Below are 19,106 nucleotides of genomic sequence, written 5' to 3'. Positions count from 1 at the left end.
TGCCCTATCACTAGGAGTGGCATCTGAGCCAGCCTGCTGACTCTGCTGTCCTGTTGGCCTTGATGACCTTGGCGATCGTCCTGTGGCCCGTTGAGCCTGTGCTGACCCAGCCTGGGAGGGAGATGCCTGTTCCGCAGCTGACATCTCCCCAGTCGTCGCAGCCTCACTGGACGCCATGGTCACTGGAAGAGGGGAGGAGGAGCTGCCACCCTCATCCAGAGCGCCCTGAGAGGTGCCCGCAGAGATGACAGGCAACATGGGGTCGCTTCGGACCTCCCTGCTCACCGTGGATGGATGTGCAACGAGCTGGGAAGCTTGATGCCCACACCATCTCCCAAACTGGCAGTGACCAGCTGAGCTCAATGCCGATGAGGGTTTGCTGGTCAGAGCACATCCCCAGGAAGCCCTGATGGGTCTCCTGGAGGAGGCTCTCCACGGGAGTCGCCACTATCTCCATGGAGGACACATGGCTCTCAGACATGAGGCTCATTGCTTCGGCGATCATCCGTGTAGACTCCTCCACCACGGAGACCAAGCCAAGCATAGCCTCATGTATCTCCCCCAGATGCTCCCACACACCTGGCCGCACTTCCTGCATTTGCTGCCTCACAGACAACTCCAGAGGCACATCATCAGCCACTGACTGAGCATGTGTCTGATCCCCTGCAGTCCTCCAGCTGCTGGCGCCATGGGCACTCTCTGTCTCTGCCAGCTCCTCCAGCGGCTGTGAAGTGCCTTCACCGCTGTGCCCTGGGACAACAGTTCGAATTCCTACCGAGGTGCTGGTATCTGCGTTGGTGCCTGGGCACTATCTGCTTGCCCACCCAGCAAAGGAAAAATATAGTCACAACAGTAAGAGGGTGGGGGTGTGGCCTCAGAGGGTAAGCCTACCTGCTGAGTTAAATGCCCAATGCCAACATGGTACTCACCCTGCCAAAGCGCAACAAATTGTTGAAGCACTTGCGACACTGGATCCAGGTGCACCGCACCATGTCACGGAGCTCACCACCTCTGCCACCTCCTCCCAGGCATGCTTCATCATGTGGGGGGGGGGGGGGGGGCATCCTCTTCCCATCCTGTGGGACCAACACCTCCCACCTTGCTGCCACCTCCTCGAGGAGGGCAGCAAGGCATTCATCAGAGAAACGAAGGATGCATTGGCCTTCCACTGGCCTACCCTGCAGCCTTGCCTGATCACCCGAACCCCTCTGCTGCGGCCTGGAAATGGCCATTGTGAGCAGCCTACAAAAAGCTGCCAGGCCTTCCTTTAAACAGAGTCCCCGGTCGCCATTGGACCCGGCGGCCTGTGCACACCCGCCTCAGCCCGCACACTCCTGCTATTCACGGGAGTCGGCAAATACGCTGGCAGGACTTTAATTGGCCCTCCCGCGTAAAATGGCAGAGCGGACCCGCTCGCGGGCTGCTATCGGGTCCAGGCCCATCCGCACCCACTCCCCTCCCCCCCTCCAAATGGAAAATCCTGTCCTCAGAGGGTAAACCTGCCTTTGCTGCAGGGCCTCTGCTGGAATAGCGGGAGCTGGGTGGAATGCTTTCAGACTCAATATCAGCTCCCACAACACTCAAGAAGCTCAACACCGTCCAGAACAAAGCAGCCCCGCTTGATTGGCACCACATCCACAAACATTCACTCCCCCCACCACCGACGCACAGTAGCAGCAGTGTGTACCAAATACAAGATGCACTGCAACAACTCACCAAGGCTCATCAGACAGCACCTTCCAAACCCACGACCACTACCATCTAGAAGGACAAGGGCAGTAGATAGATGGGAACACCACTGCCTAGAAAATCCCCTCCTAGTCACTCACCATCCTGACTTGGAGCTATATCGCTGTTCCTTCACTGTCACTGGATCAAAATCCTGGAACTCCCTCCCTAACAGCACTGTGGGTGTACCTAAACCACGCGGACTGCAGCAGTTCAGGAAGGCAGCTTACCACCCCCTTCTCAAGGTCAACTAGGGATGGGCAATAAACGTTGGCCCAGCCAGTGAAGCCCACATCCCATAAATGAATATTAAAAAAAATGCACATTGTATTACTGAGATAGAACATCTTCGGAAGGCTTTACATAGTTGTTCCTTGTGGAGTCAGAGCTACCTGTGGATGGGGCAGAGAGAGAGGAACATTCTTAACAAACGCAGAAAATGCTAGAAATACTCAGCAGGTCAGGCAGCATCTGTGGAATTCGCCATGACCTGAATGACACACGTGGTTTCAGAAGCACATGTCAGCAGAGATTGTCCCTCACCGCTGGCAGGGGACAACTTCATGTGAGGCATTGGTGGCAGACTTTGCCTGTCCAGAATCATCTTATTTAGCCATCCAAAGCAGCGCAGGAGACGTTCCCATCTGACCAACTTTCTGAGGCTGCATTCCCATCATCTCTTGCCGATGAAAGGACACCATTCATGGGAAAGATTTCCAAATCCTCACTCAAGCTCCCCAATGTTTTGATTAATTTCTTAACGAGAGGTTAAAAAGAATCAGTTTAAAGTCTAAAATCCATTCCCTTGGGTGGACTGATCCCACCGGTCAGGTGCTTCTGGATTTGGTGATGAATTTCAACTCATAACTCAGTCAGTTTCTCGTTTGTTTGAAAGATTGATTCAACAGCAAGTTCTACTCTCAAATCAATTTCCTATGGGATGCCCTGCTTGACTTTCCTCTGATTAACTCCCACTCCCTTTTCCTGAGATGAAGCACTACATGTCCAAGATGCATGAATCCTCTCTCACCCCAGCCTGGATCAGGAAATGAGAATCACCACATCCTATTCACTCAGCAGATGCATAGCCCAAATACATACACAAAATCTCACCTCATTTCAGACAAGTGGCCTTGGGGGAGCAGGGGATTTTGTCAATTTGCCCCTGAAATCTTTCTTCAATGGAGCAGAGAAGAAATGAGTGGCCTCAGAAGTTTAAACAGACGGGTAGTGCTTAACAGCTGCCAAGAAGAGGAAAACGGAATATCCACACAAATCTACTACTTAATTACAAACAGAGATGGAGAACAGTGCTTTGAGTGCCTTGCCTCAATGCATGGATTGCATTCAGTCTGAATGTCTTCCTTCAGCTGTGCCCGCAGCACCCCCCACAACTCTCCACACCGTCATTGAGCCTCTGTAAAAAATGATCTGAAGTAACCTTTGAAAGCACAGATGTACACTCTTCTCTCTCTGTCTCAAGTGGATTACAACTTTCTGATGTGGATTGTGGTCAGTTAAGGACTGGAGAGATGTGAGGGACCTCAAAGCACTTGATTTCTTAAATTCTCTTTGAATGAATGTGTTTAACAAAGGAAAAGGCTCCATCTCAGACTTCTGCCTGTTTGCCTATCCTACCTAGAGTTTCCTGCTCGTGTCCCGTAATCCTCCAATTTAATGAGTTCATCAGAGTTTTCATGCGAGGTCACTGACCTGTAAGGTTAATTCTGTTTTTCTCTCTCTCTCTCCACAGACATTGCCAGACCTGCTGAGTATTTCCGGCACTTCAGTTTTGCAGCATCTGCAGTACTTTGGTTTTGTAACAAACCACGCAATATTGCCTCCCAGCCAACAAGAAGAATGCATGATGGTTTTGCTGGACATCCCCATTGCATCTGCAAACAGGAGCCTGAGCCTTGCCTTTTCAATTCTCTATCCCATTCCCACAATGTCTTCTCCTCCATTCTTGGGCACCTATACTGCTCCAATGGAGCTCAATGTAAGCTCAAGGAATCACAGATCATCTTTGGATTAGGCACTGTGCAGCCTTCCAGACTCAACTTTTCAGTCATTTCAGATCCTAACCACTGCTCCCATTTTTCAGACAGCCAGTGCTGGCATTAGGTTTTGCTGTTGCCATTTATACCTTCTCTGGATCCATTTTTTTTTTGTTTGCTTGTCCTATTCCCACGTCCTTTCACTTTGCACCATCAACACTCATTCAATTTAATCCCTTCCCCCTTCCATCCTGCCCCAGGCTTCTCTTTCTTTCCTGTCCTCCCCACTTTTTCATGCCTCTGTTACGTGCTTAAAAGCTGTTACAGCTCCTCGAATTTTTCCTAGTTCCAACACGAGGTCTGAAAAGTTTACACTGCTGGACAGCTAGAGTTTCCCTACTTGTTGTGAATGATTTTGCGGGCTCTCTTGCCTCTTTTCTTGATAGCAACTTTAGATGCCCCTGTTGTTCCCTTCGCCTGGGCTGCCTCCCTGCATAACATATCCTCGGGGATGCAGCCAACTTCCATCCCATGGAGAAGCCTAGAACATGAGGAAATTGTTAGCCTGGGAATGGTGTGTGCTGCTGATCAGTATTTGCCTTGGATAGATTCACTTTTGGTCAAACCAGTAGTGTGATGTTGTACCTCAGACTACAAATTCTTAGGCCCCAATTTCTTGAACCTAAGCCTCTTGCTCTATTCCACCTTCCCATTTTTTTGGCATCTCGACTCATCACAATATCAAGATAATGTTTTAGTTGTGGACATTCGCTTGTCTCCTTTTTCTGATAGAGGTTGCCTCATTTCATTATTTACGGCATTCTCGACTTTCGTTTCACACGTCCACCATCTGCTTCTTTACTTTTGCTCATCATTCCAATTCATTCTCTATCTCTCTAATAAAACTCTTGCATTCTTTCATTCCTCCTTGGCATCACCCAACCCTTATATGCTCTGGAGTTTAGCAGAATGAGACGGAATCTCCTTGAAACCATGTAAAATTCTTCAAGGGCTCGATGCTGAAAGGCCGTTTCCCCTTGCTGGCGAGTCCATAACTTGCCAACATCATCCACAGGATAAAGCCGGGGGATGGGGGATCGGGTCAGCCATTTTGGATGAAGATGAGAAGAAGCTTCTTGACTCGAGGGTTGTGAATCTTTGGAATTTTCCGCCCAAGAGAACTGTGGATATTCGGTTGTTGAGTATATTCAAGACTGAATTTGACGGCATTTTTTTTTGGGAGCAAGGAAATCAAAGGGGCTTGGGAAATGGATGGGCAAGTGGAGTTGAGGCAGAAGATCAGCCATGATCTTACTGAATGACAGAACAGGCTCAAGGAGCTGTGTGGTAGACTCCTGCTCCGCTACTTCATGCTCTCATCTTTCTCAGTTCTGCATTTCTCTGGTTTTTCTCTTAAATGTTTTTCTAACCATGGCCATGCCATGCTTTTTGTCTTCTTCTGTTTTTTTTTCAACAAAAAAAAAGGCCATGGCCCTTCAGATTGTTAAAAAGTTGGATGCAGGGCAAAGAGTTTTGGGATCACAAAGTACGTAAACATTATAGATTGATATCCATCTGGATGACCAAAGGGAAACGTGAGAAGCCAGAACCAACAGACAAAGCCACAAGACCCTAGCCTGAAGAGCTTTTATAAATGTGGCACTTGTCATCAGTGACTCATCAAACAGAGGGCACAGGAAAAAACATTGACCCGGAGAACCACCATTGTGTATGCACAGGATAGAAAAAGGTCAGGTGCAAAAATTTTTCACCGAGTGAGAACGCCACTTTTGGTTGATCGGCAAATTCCGACATCACATTTAATTTTTCAAGCTAACTCCTTGGTTGCAGAAACAAAAATGACTGAGGGAAGCAAAGGTTCATTGACCAATGAATCATCACCACAACATTTAGCAAAGCTGCAGTTTTTCCATTCACTCACACCTCTCTGATACACTGCCGGCTGGGTGACAGTTCTCAAGCAAGACAACATTTGCACTTAACCATACAGGAGGCCCGAAATCCAAGCCAAGCAAAGGGAGAAAATGTTCAGCGTGTTTAAAGGGATGTGGGGCCTGAGACAGTGTGTGAAAGTGAACAGCGTGCTGCCTTCATTCTTTTCATTTTCCTCTCCTTCATTTTAGAAAGGGGGGTGATGCTGGCTCTCTGTTTGATCTTGCTACTAGTGCTTTCATCAGGCCCTTGCTTTTCTGGTGGAACTCCCCAAAACTTGCAGGCTAGTGTCCACAGAGAAAAAATAGACCCTCTTGTGTTTTTATGGACTCAGCCTCCTGCTGCTCTGCAACCGAACAACTGTTTCAAGCATCCTTCAAAACGGAAAAAGGATGCCCAGGGTAGAATAGTATGGCCGTATTGTCTTTGAACAAGGCCCCCATTAACAGCACCACATGCAGCTGGTTTAATGAAACTCCAATAAAATAAGTTGCAGGCTCCATGTCCCTTACACCCACTTATGATCCTTGTTAATGAAGAATGAGCAGATTGTTCTATGTTGGGATATATTTAGTAGGACAGAAGATGATTTCCTTTCAGCAGGGTGAAGACAATTGAAGAATTGAAGGAATTGAATGAATTGAGACAACGATTGAGCTGATACTGTCCCAAAACCTGTCTGCTTCTCTTTTTATTTACGACTGACTTTCACGTTGTGGAGAGTTGGAGTGGAGGTGGGGGGAGGTGGAGAAACGAGCACAAGCATCATAGTTGGCATTACCTTTGCAGTAGTTACTGGTCGCACCAGTCCAACATGACACTTGCACAGAATTGAGTGGATCTCAGTACGAGAGTGTTCAACACTACACAGGTGCCCATGTGGCAGTTCACATGGTTAATATAAGCAGAGGAGATCAAGTAGCCAAGTGAGAAGAGTCAATCAGACAGGGACTAATCTTGAATAAACAAAAACTCTTGAGTTAACCCTTCTTGGGACAACTGACCTTATTACTTCTGATGCAATTGTTGGTAACATTAGTTTGAAGTATCTTCAAAGGTCATGCCAAAATTTAGCATGCCTCCTTCAAGCAAACCAAATTCAATTGAACAAATACATGTGTAAGTTATCAATCCATGTCTTCCAATGACATCAGCCAACTATTACCCTTCAATATTCATTCCTACTTTTTAAATTCTGAATATAGTTAGCTGGGCAATCGAGAAAGAAAGCACAGATGAGGGGGAAGAGTTTAGATGCAGTAGGGTGACATTGTCTGATGAACACTGGACTGATTTTCTTCGCTTGGCATTTATTATTTTCGAGGACTTCATGTTATTGGAACCACTTTTAATGGTATCAAATGTCAGCTAAAATGTTCTCCGTTGCAACACAAAATATATAATGTGAAGCTCCCCAATGGACTCTTAAATCAAGTAAACTCAGCATGTTCTTGTTAAACCAAGAGGCATTTTCTGCAGCTGTGAATTTTAGAGAATTGACCAAACGTCGTTGCTTTGTACCCAAATGCACCCAATTCTATCAAAGAAGTCAGCTATATCAGAATTGCACTAAAGGTCACCTTTGTGCTAATTAGCTCCCAAGGACATGGTGGCTTCAGTTCAGCTGTCTCGTTAAGGCAGGTCAATCGAAAACTTTCCTTTCACTCTCATCTGCACAAAATGACTCCACTTAACTCAAAATGCTTTCAATCCAAACCCCCTCTCCAATAAATTCTCCTGGTGAGAAAAAAAACACCAAGAATAAATTGAAGCAAACAAAAAAATAATAGCTGATTAAAAACCCACCACTCCTATTTTCGTTCCCGAACAAGCTCAAGCACCAATACAAAGAGGAAATAGTGGCTCCATTGTGATGGTATCCTATTCGCCCAGTATGAACAGGTAGCCTGCATCTTGGTTTCTAAACTTTAAAGGCAGAATTTCCCAAGTGTGGATCCAAATGGCAATCTCTTTTCAAGTTCACGTTTCTGTAAACATTGCAGGTTTTGTTAGCTTGCAGAGCCAGAATAGATTCTTTGTAGAGAATAATGAACATGTAGTAAACAAAATCAGTGGTGTTCATCAGACAATGTTCTTCTAACACAACGGGACTCTTCCCCCATTTCCTCGGTCTGTGCTTTCTTTCTCATTTGACTGGCTAACTATATATTCTTTATAAAAAGTAGAATTAAATAGCTTGCAGAGCTAGAATAGATTCTTCCTGCTTTGTGGACACATTCGATAAAGAATTCTCATCTTTGGTCAATTTCAGAACCCAATGTTATGTGAACCAGCTGAAGCTCCCTTCTGAACAAACAATTCACAGTTGCTTCAAAATATTTAAACCCCATCCCATTTCACTCTTAAAATTACTTCCTCCCATCACTTCTGACTCATTTTTCTTTAACATATTTCATCTGGAGTCCTTCATAACCACACTTGTCCATGTAGTACATCGAGACACAAGTTCTCCCTATTTGTGAAAAGTCTCTTCTAACTCTTCAATTTGCCCAAATTCTCCAATGTCTTCAAAACCAGAGCAAGGCTGGTTTCAAATTTTAAATCAGTTTTGCTGTCCACAATACAACATGCACCATCCCAGACCAAATTTCATCCTTGTCCACAACCTTTTCACTGGACAAGGTGAAATGAGTTTCATTCAGCTTAGTTCAATTCTACCATACCATAACCCTATCCCAATTCACCTATTGCACAAAGTCACCCAATCACTCTGTCTCAAATACTCTCTTAACAACTCAATCAGTAAGCAATTTGCTCAGCTTGTATTCTTAAAACAGAGTTGATCTCATTCAATTTGTTTCACAGCCTTGGATCCTCAATGCAATGAAACCTTCCTGATCAGCTCATTTATTGCATTTATTGCCCATCCCTCTGTGCCTTGAGATGTGAGGTCTTGTGATGCAGTGGGTCCACTCAGTGCCTGTGCAATTAAATTTAGAGCCACTTACGCCCAGCATGGGATATTGGTGTTCCCTGTACCTCCAAAAAAAGTGAAGCATACTCAGGCCATTAAGACAAAGCAAAATTTATATCATGTTGGCACTCATTAAATGAACATAACAATATATAGTCCCACCAGTAAACATATTAATAAAAGATAGCAGAACAGGAGATCATCCATGAACCGTCCCTCTTGTGCTTATGTTTACAAGTGCTGGGTCTATTTGCACATCCCTCACTGGCACCAGCAATGGAGACAGCCTGCTGACTGCACTGTCCTGTTGGCCTTGATGACCTTACAGTCATCCTCTGGCCAATGGAGCCTGTGCTGGCCCTGCTTGGGAGGGAGCGGCCAGTGTCACGGCTGGCATCTCCCCAATTGCCGCAACCTCTTCAGATGTCATGGTCACTGACAGAGGGATGGAGAAGCTGCTGCTGTCATCCAGAGCACCATGAGAAGAACCCACAGAGATGACAAGCAGCTCGTGCACCAACGCAAGGTTGCTCTGAACCTCCTTGCTCAGCATTGATGGATGGGCACCTAGCTGGGATACTGGGTGTCTCATCCATCGTCCACACTGGCACTGACCACCTGAGGTCATTGCCTGTGTGAAGGCTTGCAGGTCCGAGTGCAACCCCAGGAACCCTTCATTCTGTCCCCGGAGTCGCCTCTCAATGAGATTTGCCATGAGGGTCAACACAGTGCTCATGCTCCTCATGGACTCCTCCATAATGGAGACCATGGCACACATTTCCTCATGGATCTCTGCCAGATCCTCCCACACATCCTGCTGGACATCCAGCATCTGCCACCTAATGGACGACTCCAGAGGCTCATCATCAGCCGTCGGTTCAGCATGGTCCTGGTCCCCAGCAGTCCTCTTACTGCCGGTGCAATGGGTACTCTGTCTGCTCCTCAAGTGAGTGTGAAGTGCCCTCACCACTGTTCATCAACATTCTACCCGGCGAGCTAATGCCCACCGAGGTGCTGGTATCTGTGTTGGTGCCTGGTTCAGAGAAAGGGTGTCACGTAGGTGCATCTAAAGCCCAGGGGTCCTCTGACATCAAGGGTGGCTCTTCTGGGACCTGCGTTCATGGGCGAGCTGGTGAATCTAGGGGAGAACAAGGACATATCATTAGTTTTAGTCATCACACTGTCAGTGTGCATGCCAGGCACCCTGGTGAGACAATGGAGACCTGCATCGTGATGCCATCACCTTTCAATGATTAATGGGGGCTCCAGGTTTGAGGTTCCCATTAATGATGAGGCTACACAAGAATGTTTGCACCATCCCGACAGTCTCACCTCTGTGCACTGCACTCTTACCTTCATCAGAGACCCCTGTCTCTCCACGACCGGCTGACCGAGGTGGGTGGCAGCACTCCAGCTCCAAGGCATCCATCTCGTACCTCATCAGAATGCGGAGGTTTGGTGGGGCCTCCGCCTGTCTTAGTTCTTGCGTTGGTGTTATGGCTTCTCCTCCTGAAAGGACAGAGGAGCATTGATTAGTCCACTCTCTACCTGCAGCATCATTGCAGCCTGGCCAACCCCAGCTGAGGAGCACCTCACAGGGCACATCTGGGTTGTGGCCCTCGAGTTGCAAGGCACTCAGTCCAAGCAGTCAGGGCTCACCCCCTTGGCCAGCCCTGGAGTCATTGACAGTTGGCGCTCAGACTCTATCACCCCTGAGCAACATGAGGGGACAGACAGCCCTTAAAACTTCTCCAGACTGATCCATGCCAACTCGGTTCTCACCCTTGCCGAGAGCAGCAGGTGATTGAACCTTTAGCGACACTGTGCCCATGTGTGCCGCACAACATCATGGCCGCTGACCTCGGCTGCCACCGCCTCCCAGGCTTTTCTGGTCTCCTCCTGTCATCCCTGAGTACGAGAGTGTCCCACCTGACAACGACCTCCTCCATAAGGACCGCGAGGCACTCGTCTGAGAAATGGTGTGTGGACGGGGGGAGCTGAGTGCCTACCCGACTTGCCCTCCCGCCCGCCTCCAGCCGCAGGTGAGGCCATTGTTCGAATGAAATGGTTTCCTGGAGAGACTCCAAAGATTCTCCCCTGGCAGCCTTCAGGGAGTTGCCTCTGCTGGTTTTAAAGTGCCCGCCGGGTCACCATTAGAACCGGCGCCCGACAGGCTCTCACCACCACCCCCTGGCCTGGCCCGGCCCTTCCCGACCATTGAGAGGGAGCATTTCATGCTGGATGGACCTTAATTGGCCACCCAATGTGACCACATCCGCTTCAGCTCCGGCCGACTTGGCGCGCACACCAAGCGTGAAATCTATGCCCATATGAACTATCTAACTTAATCCCACCTTCCTGGTCACCCCCCCACATCACATTTAATATTCCTCTTTTTAAAACAGTTATCTAATTCCTAATTTTTATTGAAAACAAAACGGAGCATTCCACACTCTAACCACTTTCTGTGGCAAGACATTTTTCCAACCTGTCTTGTATTTGTGGTCTGTGTGCTTTCCTTCCACCAATGGGAACAATGCCCAAAATTTGCTGGAATTCTCATCGTCTGCCCACTCTTTTAGTTTTTGTTTCTCACTCTGCAGCTCGAAAATACTTTCTGTTGCAGATTTCTGGAAATACAGTCTGATGATGGCACTTATCACTCCAGTGCCCCCCACCCACCCCCCAACACCAAAAAACCTTCGTAAGCTTTGAAAAGTGTCAGTGGCACCAAGTTTGCAACACTTATGTGTGAGGAAAATCATTCAGTCCATCTTTATACATCCTTCCAGAATAATTCTCCTCTTTTTCCATTGCTACATCTAGTTCTTTCTTCAATGATTGCAACCTTTTTGTTTCCACAATTCTGTCTCAAGAACTGAGTGCGACGATATTTGTTTTGATATGACTTTGAACCCCTGCCCTTTCCTCCTGTTCTGTCTCTATTCCAGTTTAAACTTTTGCATACCATCTACAGTCTTGTGTACCTTGTATACAATCACTTCATGGGCACAGCCTCAGGTTAAAGGACTATGATGGGGAGGAATTTCTTCACCCAAAGGGTTGTGAATCTTCGGAATTCTCTACCACAGAGGGATGAAGCTGCTCCATCATTGAAAATATTTAGGGGTGGGATAGACAGAGTTTTGGTCTGTCAGGGATTCGAGGAATCTTGGCAGTGAGAGGGAAAGTGGAGGTGAAGCCCAAGGTCTGCCAAGATCGTATTGCAGAGCAGGGAAGGATTGACGCTCCATTCTGTAGTATAAATGTCTCTAGAACTCAGAGAGATGGTTCTGGAAGTATCCTCTTGCTCATCTATCCCTGGACATAGTTGTACACAGTTAATAAACTTTTGGGAGTTCCTGAATACCTTGTTTCCAGTAGTCTCTTGAATGCACCCTAAAACTGTTTCCGATGATACTTCATGTCTCCTCTGGCTCCTATTTCTTATGTTCTCCTGGGTACCTCCTTTCCACAACAGAAAGGACCAAACCTGTACAGTTTGTTCTCAGAACTCAGTCCCCTGACATGAACCCATCAGCCTCATGGCTCTTCTCTGTGCAGCTGTTGCACATCTTCCATTTTTCTCAGTGGCCAGAATTGGACACAGTACTCAAGGTACGCTCTGACCACTGCACTGGACGTTCCTGACCATAAATTCCTCGAACTTCTGCCTATGTTGTCCAGCTGTTGACTGCTCCTCCAGATTGTCTACTTCACTTTCTACTTCAATTATTCTTGGAAATGGATATTCCCCATGTGCAATATCTTACACTTGTCACCACATTAACCTTCTGACCAGTAGCCCATTATTTTTCAATCCTTCAGCCAGTTTCTCTTCCATAACCGAGTTCTCACTCTCAATACTTTGAGCTGAACTGGTCGTTTTGCATGTGGAACTTTATCACTTGTTAGCTGGTGGACTGGTTACACAACCTGATAGTTGCCTGAGATTGTCAGTTCCTTCTAGAAGTCAAGGAGGTTAATCAGGCATGATCTCTTCATCAAAATCCAAGTTGACTATTATTGGCTAGGCTGTTTTGGTACAGATAATCCTCAAACTTATTCCTCATAATCACTCCCATCATTTTACACTGAATGGAAATAAGATTAATTGATGACACATGATGCTTGCTCTGCCAAATATTTATTTTGTGCAGAGCGCTTTCAAATGTTTGTTTAAAAAAATCTAAAGTGTAACTGTTTAAAAATGCATCTGAAACACTAATCGATGAATCTAAACTTTCCTTTCAGGTCTGGGAGTGTTCAACATCACTGGAATGAAATTTTTTTCTTTGTTGACCATCTTGCGCACAAGTTTATCAGGTAAAATATCTTCCCATCTTTCTCCAAGTAGATTTTTTTTTCACGCGGTGCATCAAAATGATCTGCCTTTTGGGTCCTCCAAAGCTACTCTTGACTCTCGGTGGGATGTGGCGGCACACAAAATGGCTGCCACATTATCTCCCAGGGCGACAGTTATTATTTTCAATGCCTTTTCTTTAATGCGTTTTGAATCCCTTTCTTCTACCTGTTTTGTTCTTTTCCAGCCCTCAGCTGAGAATGTCTTTCATTGTTTTCTCGACCAGAGGCACCACGCTAATGACCTTAACAGAGGATAGGTGAGTGACGTCCAAGAAGGTTCAATGTTTTCATGGCATGAGACAGCATAAAATGACATTCGGCCCATCATGCCTTTGCTGGCTCTTCAAAAGACCTTTCCAATGAGTCCCACTCCCTGTCTCTTTCCCATAACCCTGGATTTTTTTCCCTTTCCTTCGTTTATCCAATTCCCTTTTTAGATTTACCATTTTCACCTTCTTAATTTACACTCAGTGGATTTAAGATTATGACAACTCACTTCATCAAACAATCTCTCCTCATTTCATTTCTGGTCCTTCTGCCAATTAACCAAGATCTGTCTGAACATTAAAGTACAAAGAATCCCAAGATGCAAATAGCGAAATGGACAGAGTCTATATATTGGCCCTTATATACCACACACCAGAATTTTTGTCATTAGCTCTCTGCACATGTTCCAGGCAGACAGTTTTGGTCCTCAGAGCCTATCCTCAGAACTTGAATAGACCCATGTTGGAGTGGAGTAGGACACCCATGTCATTTTGGCCTGTTCTCTGTCACCATTGGAAAGCGGGAGGTGTGGGCATGCATCATGTGAGTTTGGAGGATCATAGGTTGTAGCCGCTTCACCACCATTGTGAAGAATAACTCCTCGGAAGGTTGGCATTAATATTCAGCCATGCAGCACACAGGACAGATAGATCAAGGCAAATGGACCCCCCCCCAACAAACTTGGGATGGGCAGTGAATGGCCAGTGAGGTCCTCCATCCCTAGCCCATGGACAAGGTCTTGGTATGAGATGGCTAAGAGGAGAGGAGCAGACCATTCAGGTATTCTAGGCATGTCAGGCAGTGTAAGAAGCACAGAAGGAGTCATTCAGCATAAATACCTCTCCACTATCAGATGACTTGCTGCTCTGGCCAGCCATGGAACTGTACGGAGTTTGCAAAGGCTGTCCAGGACAAGGTAATCAGGAAAACATCTGTCTTTGATGATGCCAGACCAGCGTGAACCAGAATTATTTGTTACAATAAAAGTCAATTAAAATAAGTGAATTTACCGATGCCATACTAGAGGACGGTTTGCATGTGTTACCCACAACGCACCATTTAACCTCAAATTCTGGTGACTTGGACTTTTTCCTGAGCCCAGAAGAAGGTTTAATTGGCTTTCTCAAATGGCCACCATCAAAAGGCAACAGCAGCCCTGTCTTTATTGCTGCAGTCTTTTGTCAGATCCCACAAGTAAAGTCTGCAGAACAAAACTGTTCACCAGTTCCATTCTTCAAAAGCCAACCTACTGGTTTCCTGATAGACTGAGCTGGCCATATATACCAGTAACATGCACCTGGAGCACCCATCATTCATGTTTAACCTCCTAAGTGCTATCCAGTACTTTCTGTGTGAGGATGGTGTGTGTGGGGGATGTTCTACATCCTCAGGCTGGCAGTTTTCGTCGATGTGGAATGTCCCTATATCACAGTGCAAAGCAGTACTGACAGGTCTGTATGTGTGATAAATAGCGCTCTTAACTGAGGGAAAAATACGCGTGTACACAGGGAACTTGTCAGCGGGAGTGAAGGATACTGAAGACAGCAGCAATGTGACAGAAGTAAGCCCCCAGTGCACTGCTCTGCATTTCCTGTCTTCTCCTCTCCTCACCTGTCCCATATTATTTTTTTAATCCATTCACGGGATGTGGGCATCGCTGGCTGGGCCAGCATTTATTGCCCATCCCTAATTGCCCTTGCAAAGATGGTGGTGAGCAGCCTCCTCAAACCGCTGCAGTCCATGTGGTGTAGGTACACCCACCGTGCTGTTAGGGAGGGAGTTCCAGGATTTTGATCCAGTGACAGTGAAGGAACGGCGATATATTTCCAAGTCAGGATGGTGAGTGGCTTGGAGGGGAACTTCCAGGTGGTGGTGTTCCCATGCGTCTGCTCCCCTTGTCCTTCTAGGGCGTGGGTTTGGAAGGTGCTGCCGAAGGAGCCTTGGTGGGTTTATTGTGGTGTTGCTCCCTCGCCTTTCATGTCTCACTTCCTAATGTTCTGTCATCTCTCTCCTCTTGCTCTGAGGGTCCTTGTGCTTTGATGTCCAAAGATGTGTTGGAATATTCAGAGGGCCAGCAATGAAAATTATTCCATCTGCCACCTTGTGGAGATTCAGGCTTGTTCTCTGCACCCTCAGTGCTGTACTGAACTGACTTTTGGCTCCCTATGTATGTGCCTGGAGTTCTGTTCCTGAGTCTCAAGTCTCCGTACACGTGGATCCTGGCGTCCATTTACATGAGGATGTATTGATGAATATTGTTGAAATGATTCACCTGAATTTAACCAAAGTTTTATGCTTCTCTGCACAATGGGTAAATGGGATCATGAGCAATGTTAGGCAAAAAATGATACTGAGATCAGAGTTGGGAGACTCAGATGACAAAACATTAGGAAGTTGGACATGTAAGGCTGGGAGTTAACTGAAGGCTTTCACCCAGCAAAGGATGTAATTTTTCACCTCAGTGCCCGGTTTGCAATTAGTTGATACATCGGAGTTACCCTGGGCTGGTGGGCAGTGGGTGGACACTCTCGTACCACAGATGTGAAGAATCTTGCCTGCTCTGAATATAAAGTAGAAACATAAAATGCTGGCAAAAACTCAGCAGCTCTGGCAGCATCTGTGGAGAGAGAAACAGAGTTAATGTTTCAAGCCCATATGACTCTTCTTCAGAGGGGAGCAGGATGAGTGTGTCAGACTGGGTTGAGCAGAAGAAGCAGTTGTGTGTACTCGCGCACACTAAGATTAGGGGGTTGGGAAAGACCAGGGGCGGGATTTTCTGCACCTGCCCACCAACGGAATCTTCCGGTCCCGCTGCAAGTCAATGGACTCGCCCACGACGGGGCTGGAAAATCCCAGCCCAGGTAGGAAGATGGCGAGGTCAGCGCTCTTGCCAAGCCTCAAAGTTATTTTCAAACTCTGCACCGTGGCTCAGAGAGCTGTGGAGACAGGACAGATTCAACCCTTCATAGCGGGTTTGTCTTGAGTTTCTTTCAACTCCATTCAGGGACAATGTCTAACCAAATGAGCAGCTTGGAAATCAGTATTGCCAGTTTCCAAATCTGCTTTCTCCGCTTTCAGCATTGCCCTTCCAAACAGTCAGAATTAATCAGAGACGCAGCAACAAACTTCAGGGCAGGGAAGCCAACTCAACACTTTGAGACTGCAAAAATATACTTAGCAGAAAAGATTGATTCCAACCCAGCTTAATCAAACAGCATTATTCATTTTCCAATAGGATCCTCCTGCCTGCCTTTCCAAATGAAAGGACCAGTGTCCCTGGGTTTGGGAGATTCCCAAATTTAGGTTCAAATCCCACAGGGTCAGTGGTCACTTGCCTAATTAGGACGTGGCCACCATTATGCTATTGCCACAAGCCCCAGACCACCACACAAAGACCTCACAACTCATTATGCAGCTGGGAGAAAGGTTGAAGAAAGGTTGGAGAAAGGTGCTTTTCTCCCGACGGCTGTACTCCCGAATGAGGCAACTGATCCCTTCAGGGAAGGGCTCGGGCCTTCAGGCACACGGCCTGTGATACAACCTGTGCCTATGTGCTCTCCAAACATGCTGCCTTAACGTGAAGGGATTGATATAGGAATCCCCTCCGACGTGACCTGCCAGCTGGTGGGAAAATTTAAATGAGGCTCAATCTTAACTTGCCTCACACCATCTTTCCATGTGTACTCATCCTTTTCTCCCCCTTTCCCAACATTTTCTTCCAATTTTCTCCCCTCTCCTCCCTTCCTCTCCCAGACTTAGATCACCTGCTACCATAGCTTCCTATCGTTTTCCTGGACTCACCCAGTGTCCCCACACACACACACATACACACACACACAGACACACAAACACACACAGACACAAAAACACACAGACAGACACGTACACAGACACTCACACAAACACACACATACATGCAAAAAGACAAACGCACATAAACAGACACACACACACAAATACAAAGAGACACACAACACAGACACACACACACTGACACTAAAGACACATACACTCACGCACACAGACATGCACACAGACACAAACACACAGACACACTCACACAGACACACAAACACACATAGACACACAAATTGACGCACAAAGACTGACACACACACACATACAAAGGTACACACACAACACAGACACAAACTGACTGACATACTCATACACACACAGATACACATGTGCACGCACAAACTCTCATGCACACAGCCAAACACATGTGCACGCACACATGCACGCAGACATGCACACAGAAACACCACAGACACACATGTACACACACACCTGCACACACCCACGCACACACACATACACATGCGCACGCAAACAGACATACACACACACAGACACACAAGTGCGTGCACACACATGCACACAGACCCACACACGCAAACGCGCACACATGCAGAGACACACACACACACACACAGATACACTCACTCACGCACACACATGCATGTGTGCAAATGCACACACATGCACACAGACACACACACACAAAGACACACACTTACGTGTGTGCGCACACAGGCACACACAAACAGATAGACACACACACACACTTCTTGTGTCAGAGGTTTTGGGTAATAGCCAGGAAATAGGAACCATGCCCAATAACAACAAAAGAACGTGAGAAACAGAAGTAGGAGTTGGCCACTAAGATAAAAGCAAAATACTGCGGATGCTGGAAATCTGAAACAAAAACAAAAATACCTGGAAAAACCCAGCAGGTCCGACAACATCCACGGAGAGGAACACAGCCGGTGCCTCAAGTCCGCATGACTGCCCATCAGAATGGGAATCGTACAGACTCGAGGCATCGGCTGTGTTCCTTTCCATGGATGCTGTCGGACCTGCTGGGTTTTTCCAGGTATTTTTGTTTTTGTTGTAGGAGTTGGCCAGTTAGTTCTATTCAAAAACATCATGGCCGTCCTCAATTCTCCTAATACCCTCGATTTCTTTGTCTATCAAAAACCTGTCTAACTAATTAAATATATTCAATGACCCAGCCTTCCCTGCTCTCTGGGAAAGACAATTCCACAGATTAACAACACTTAGAGAGAAAAAATGCCTCCTCATCCTCGAAACGTGTTGTCAAGGTTGACGCAGGAGTGACTTCAATAATTAAATGGAAGACCCTTATTTTTAAACTGCTCCCTCTCATTTCAGACTCCCCCACAAGCGGAAACATCCCTTCAGTATCCACCCTATCAAGTCTCCTCAGCCTCAGATATGTTTCAATAGGATCATCTCCCATTCTTCTAAACTCCACTGAGTGTCAGCCCAACCTTTCCTCATAAGACACCCAGGAATCAGCCCTTCCCCTCCTGGAAACATTGAGGCAAATTGAAGTGCCCCTATTTTTGTTTCAAATTCGTTCATGGTATGTGGGCGTCGCTGGCTAGGCCAGCATTTGTTTCCCATCCCCAACTGTCCTTGTTCAGAGGGCATTTAAGAGTCAACCACATTGCTGTGGGTCTGGAGTCACAATGTCGGCCAGAGCGGGAAAGGGCGGTGGATTTCCTTCCCTAAAGGGCATGAGTGAATCGGATGGGTTTTTTTACGACAATCAGCAATGGATTCGCAGTCATCATCATCAGAGTTTTTAAATTGCGGGGGCAGAATTTTTCTCTCATCAGGCGGGTTGTGCGCCCGATCCGGACGAGTGTAAAATGACGCTCGCCCGACGTCATAGTGCGCTCGAGCAATATTTCAGTCAGCGGGCGGGCGCAGGGGTCCGCAGCCCACCCACCGACAATGAGACGGCCTATTAAGGCCCTTAGTCAATTGATTGATCCGAATTTTGCGCTGCCCCTCCAACCGTTCGAAAAGGCTGAGCGGCCTCTGCATTTTTT

At 46.8% G+C, this 19,106-nt stretch overlaps 1 protein-coding gene across 1 annotated transcript in view; it reads left to right on the top strand.

Annotated features, from left to right (window-relative positions):
- Window positions 1-19,106, top strand: part of LOC121290179 (anthrax toxin receptor 1-like) — a 191,107-nt gene that overhangs the window by 17,634 nt on the left and 154,367 nt on the right. The window contains exons 2-3 of the mRNA XM_041210436.1: window positions 12,868-12,939; window positions 13,164-13,235. Coding sequence (XP_041066370.1) covers window positions 12,868-12,939; window positions 13,164-13,235 — 144 coding nt within the window. The remainder of the gene's footprint in view (window positions 1-12,867; window positions 12,940-13,163; window positions 13,236-19,106) is intronic.

The sequence above is a fragment of the Carcharodon carcharias genome, chromosome 17 (assembly GCF_017639515.1).
Source record: "Carcharodon carcharias isolate sCarCar2 chromosome 17, sCarCar2.pri, whole genome shotgun sequence".
NCBI classification, from domain to species: Eukaryota; Metazoa; Chordata; class Chondrichthyes; order Lamniformes; family Lamnidae; genus Carcharodon; species Carcharodon carcharias.
The sequence above is the reverse complement of the archived record's forward strand: the minus strand, read 5'-3'. Positions and strand labels throughout refer to the sequence as shown.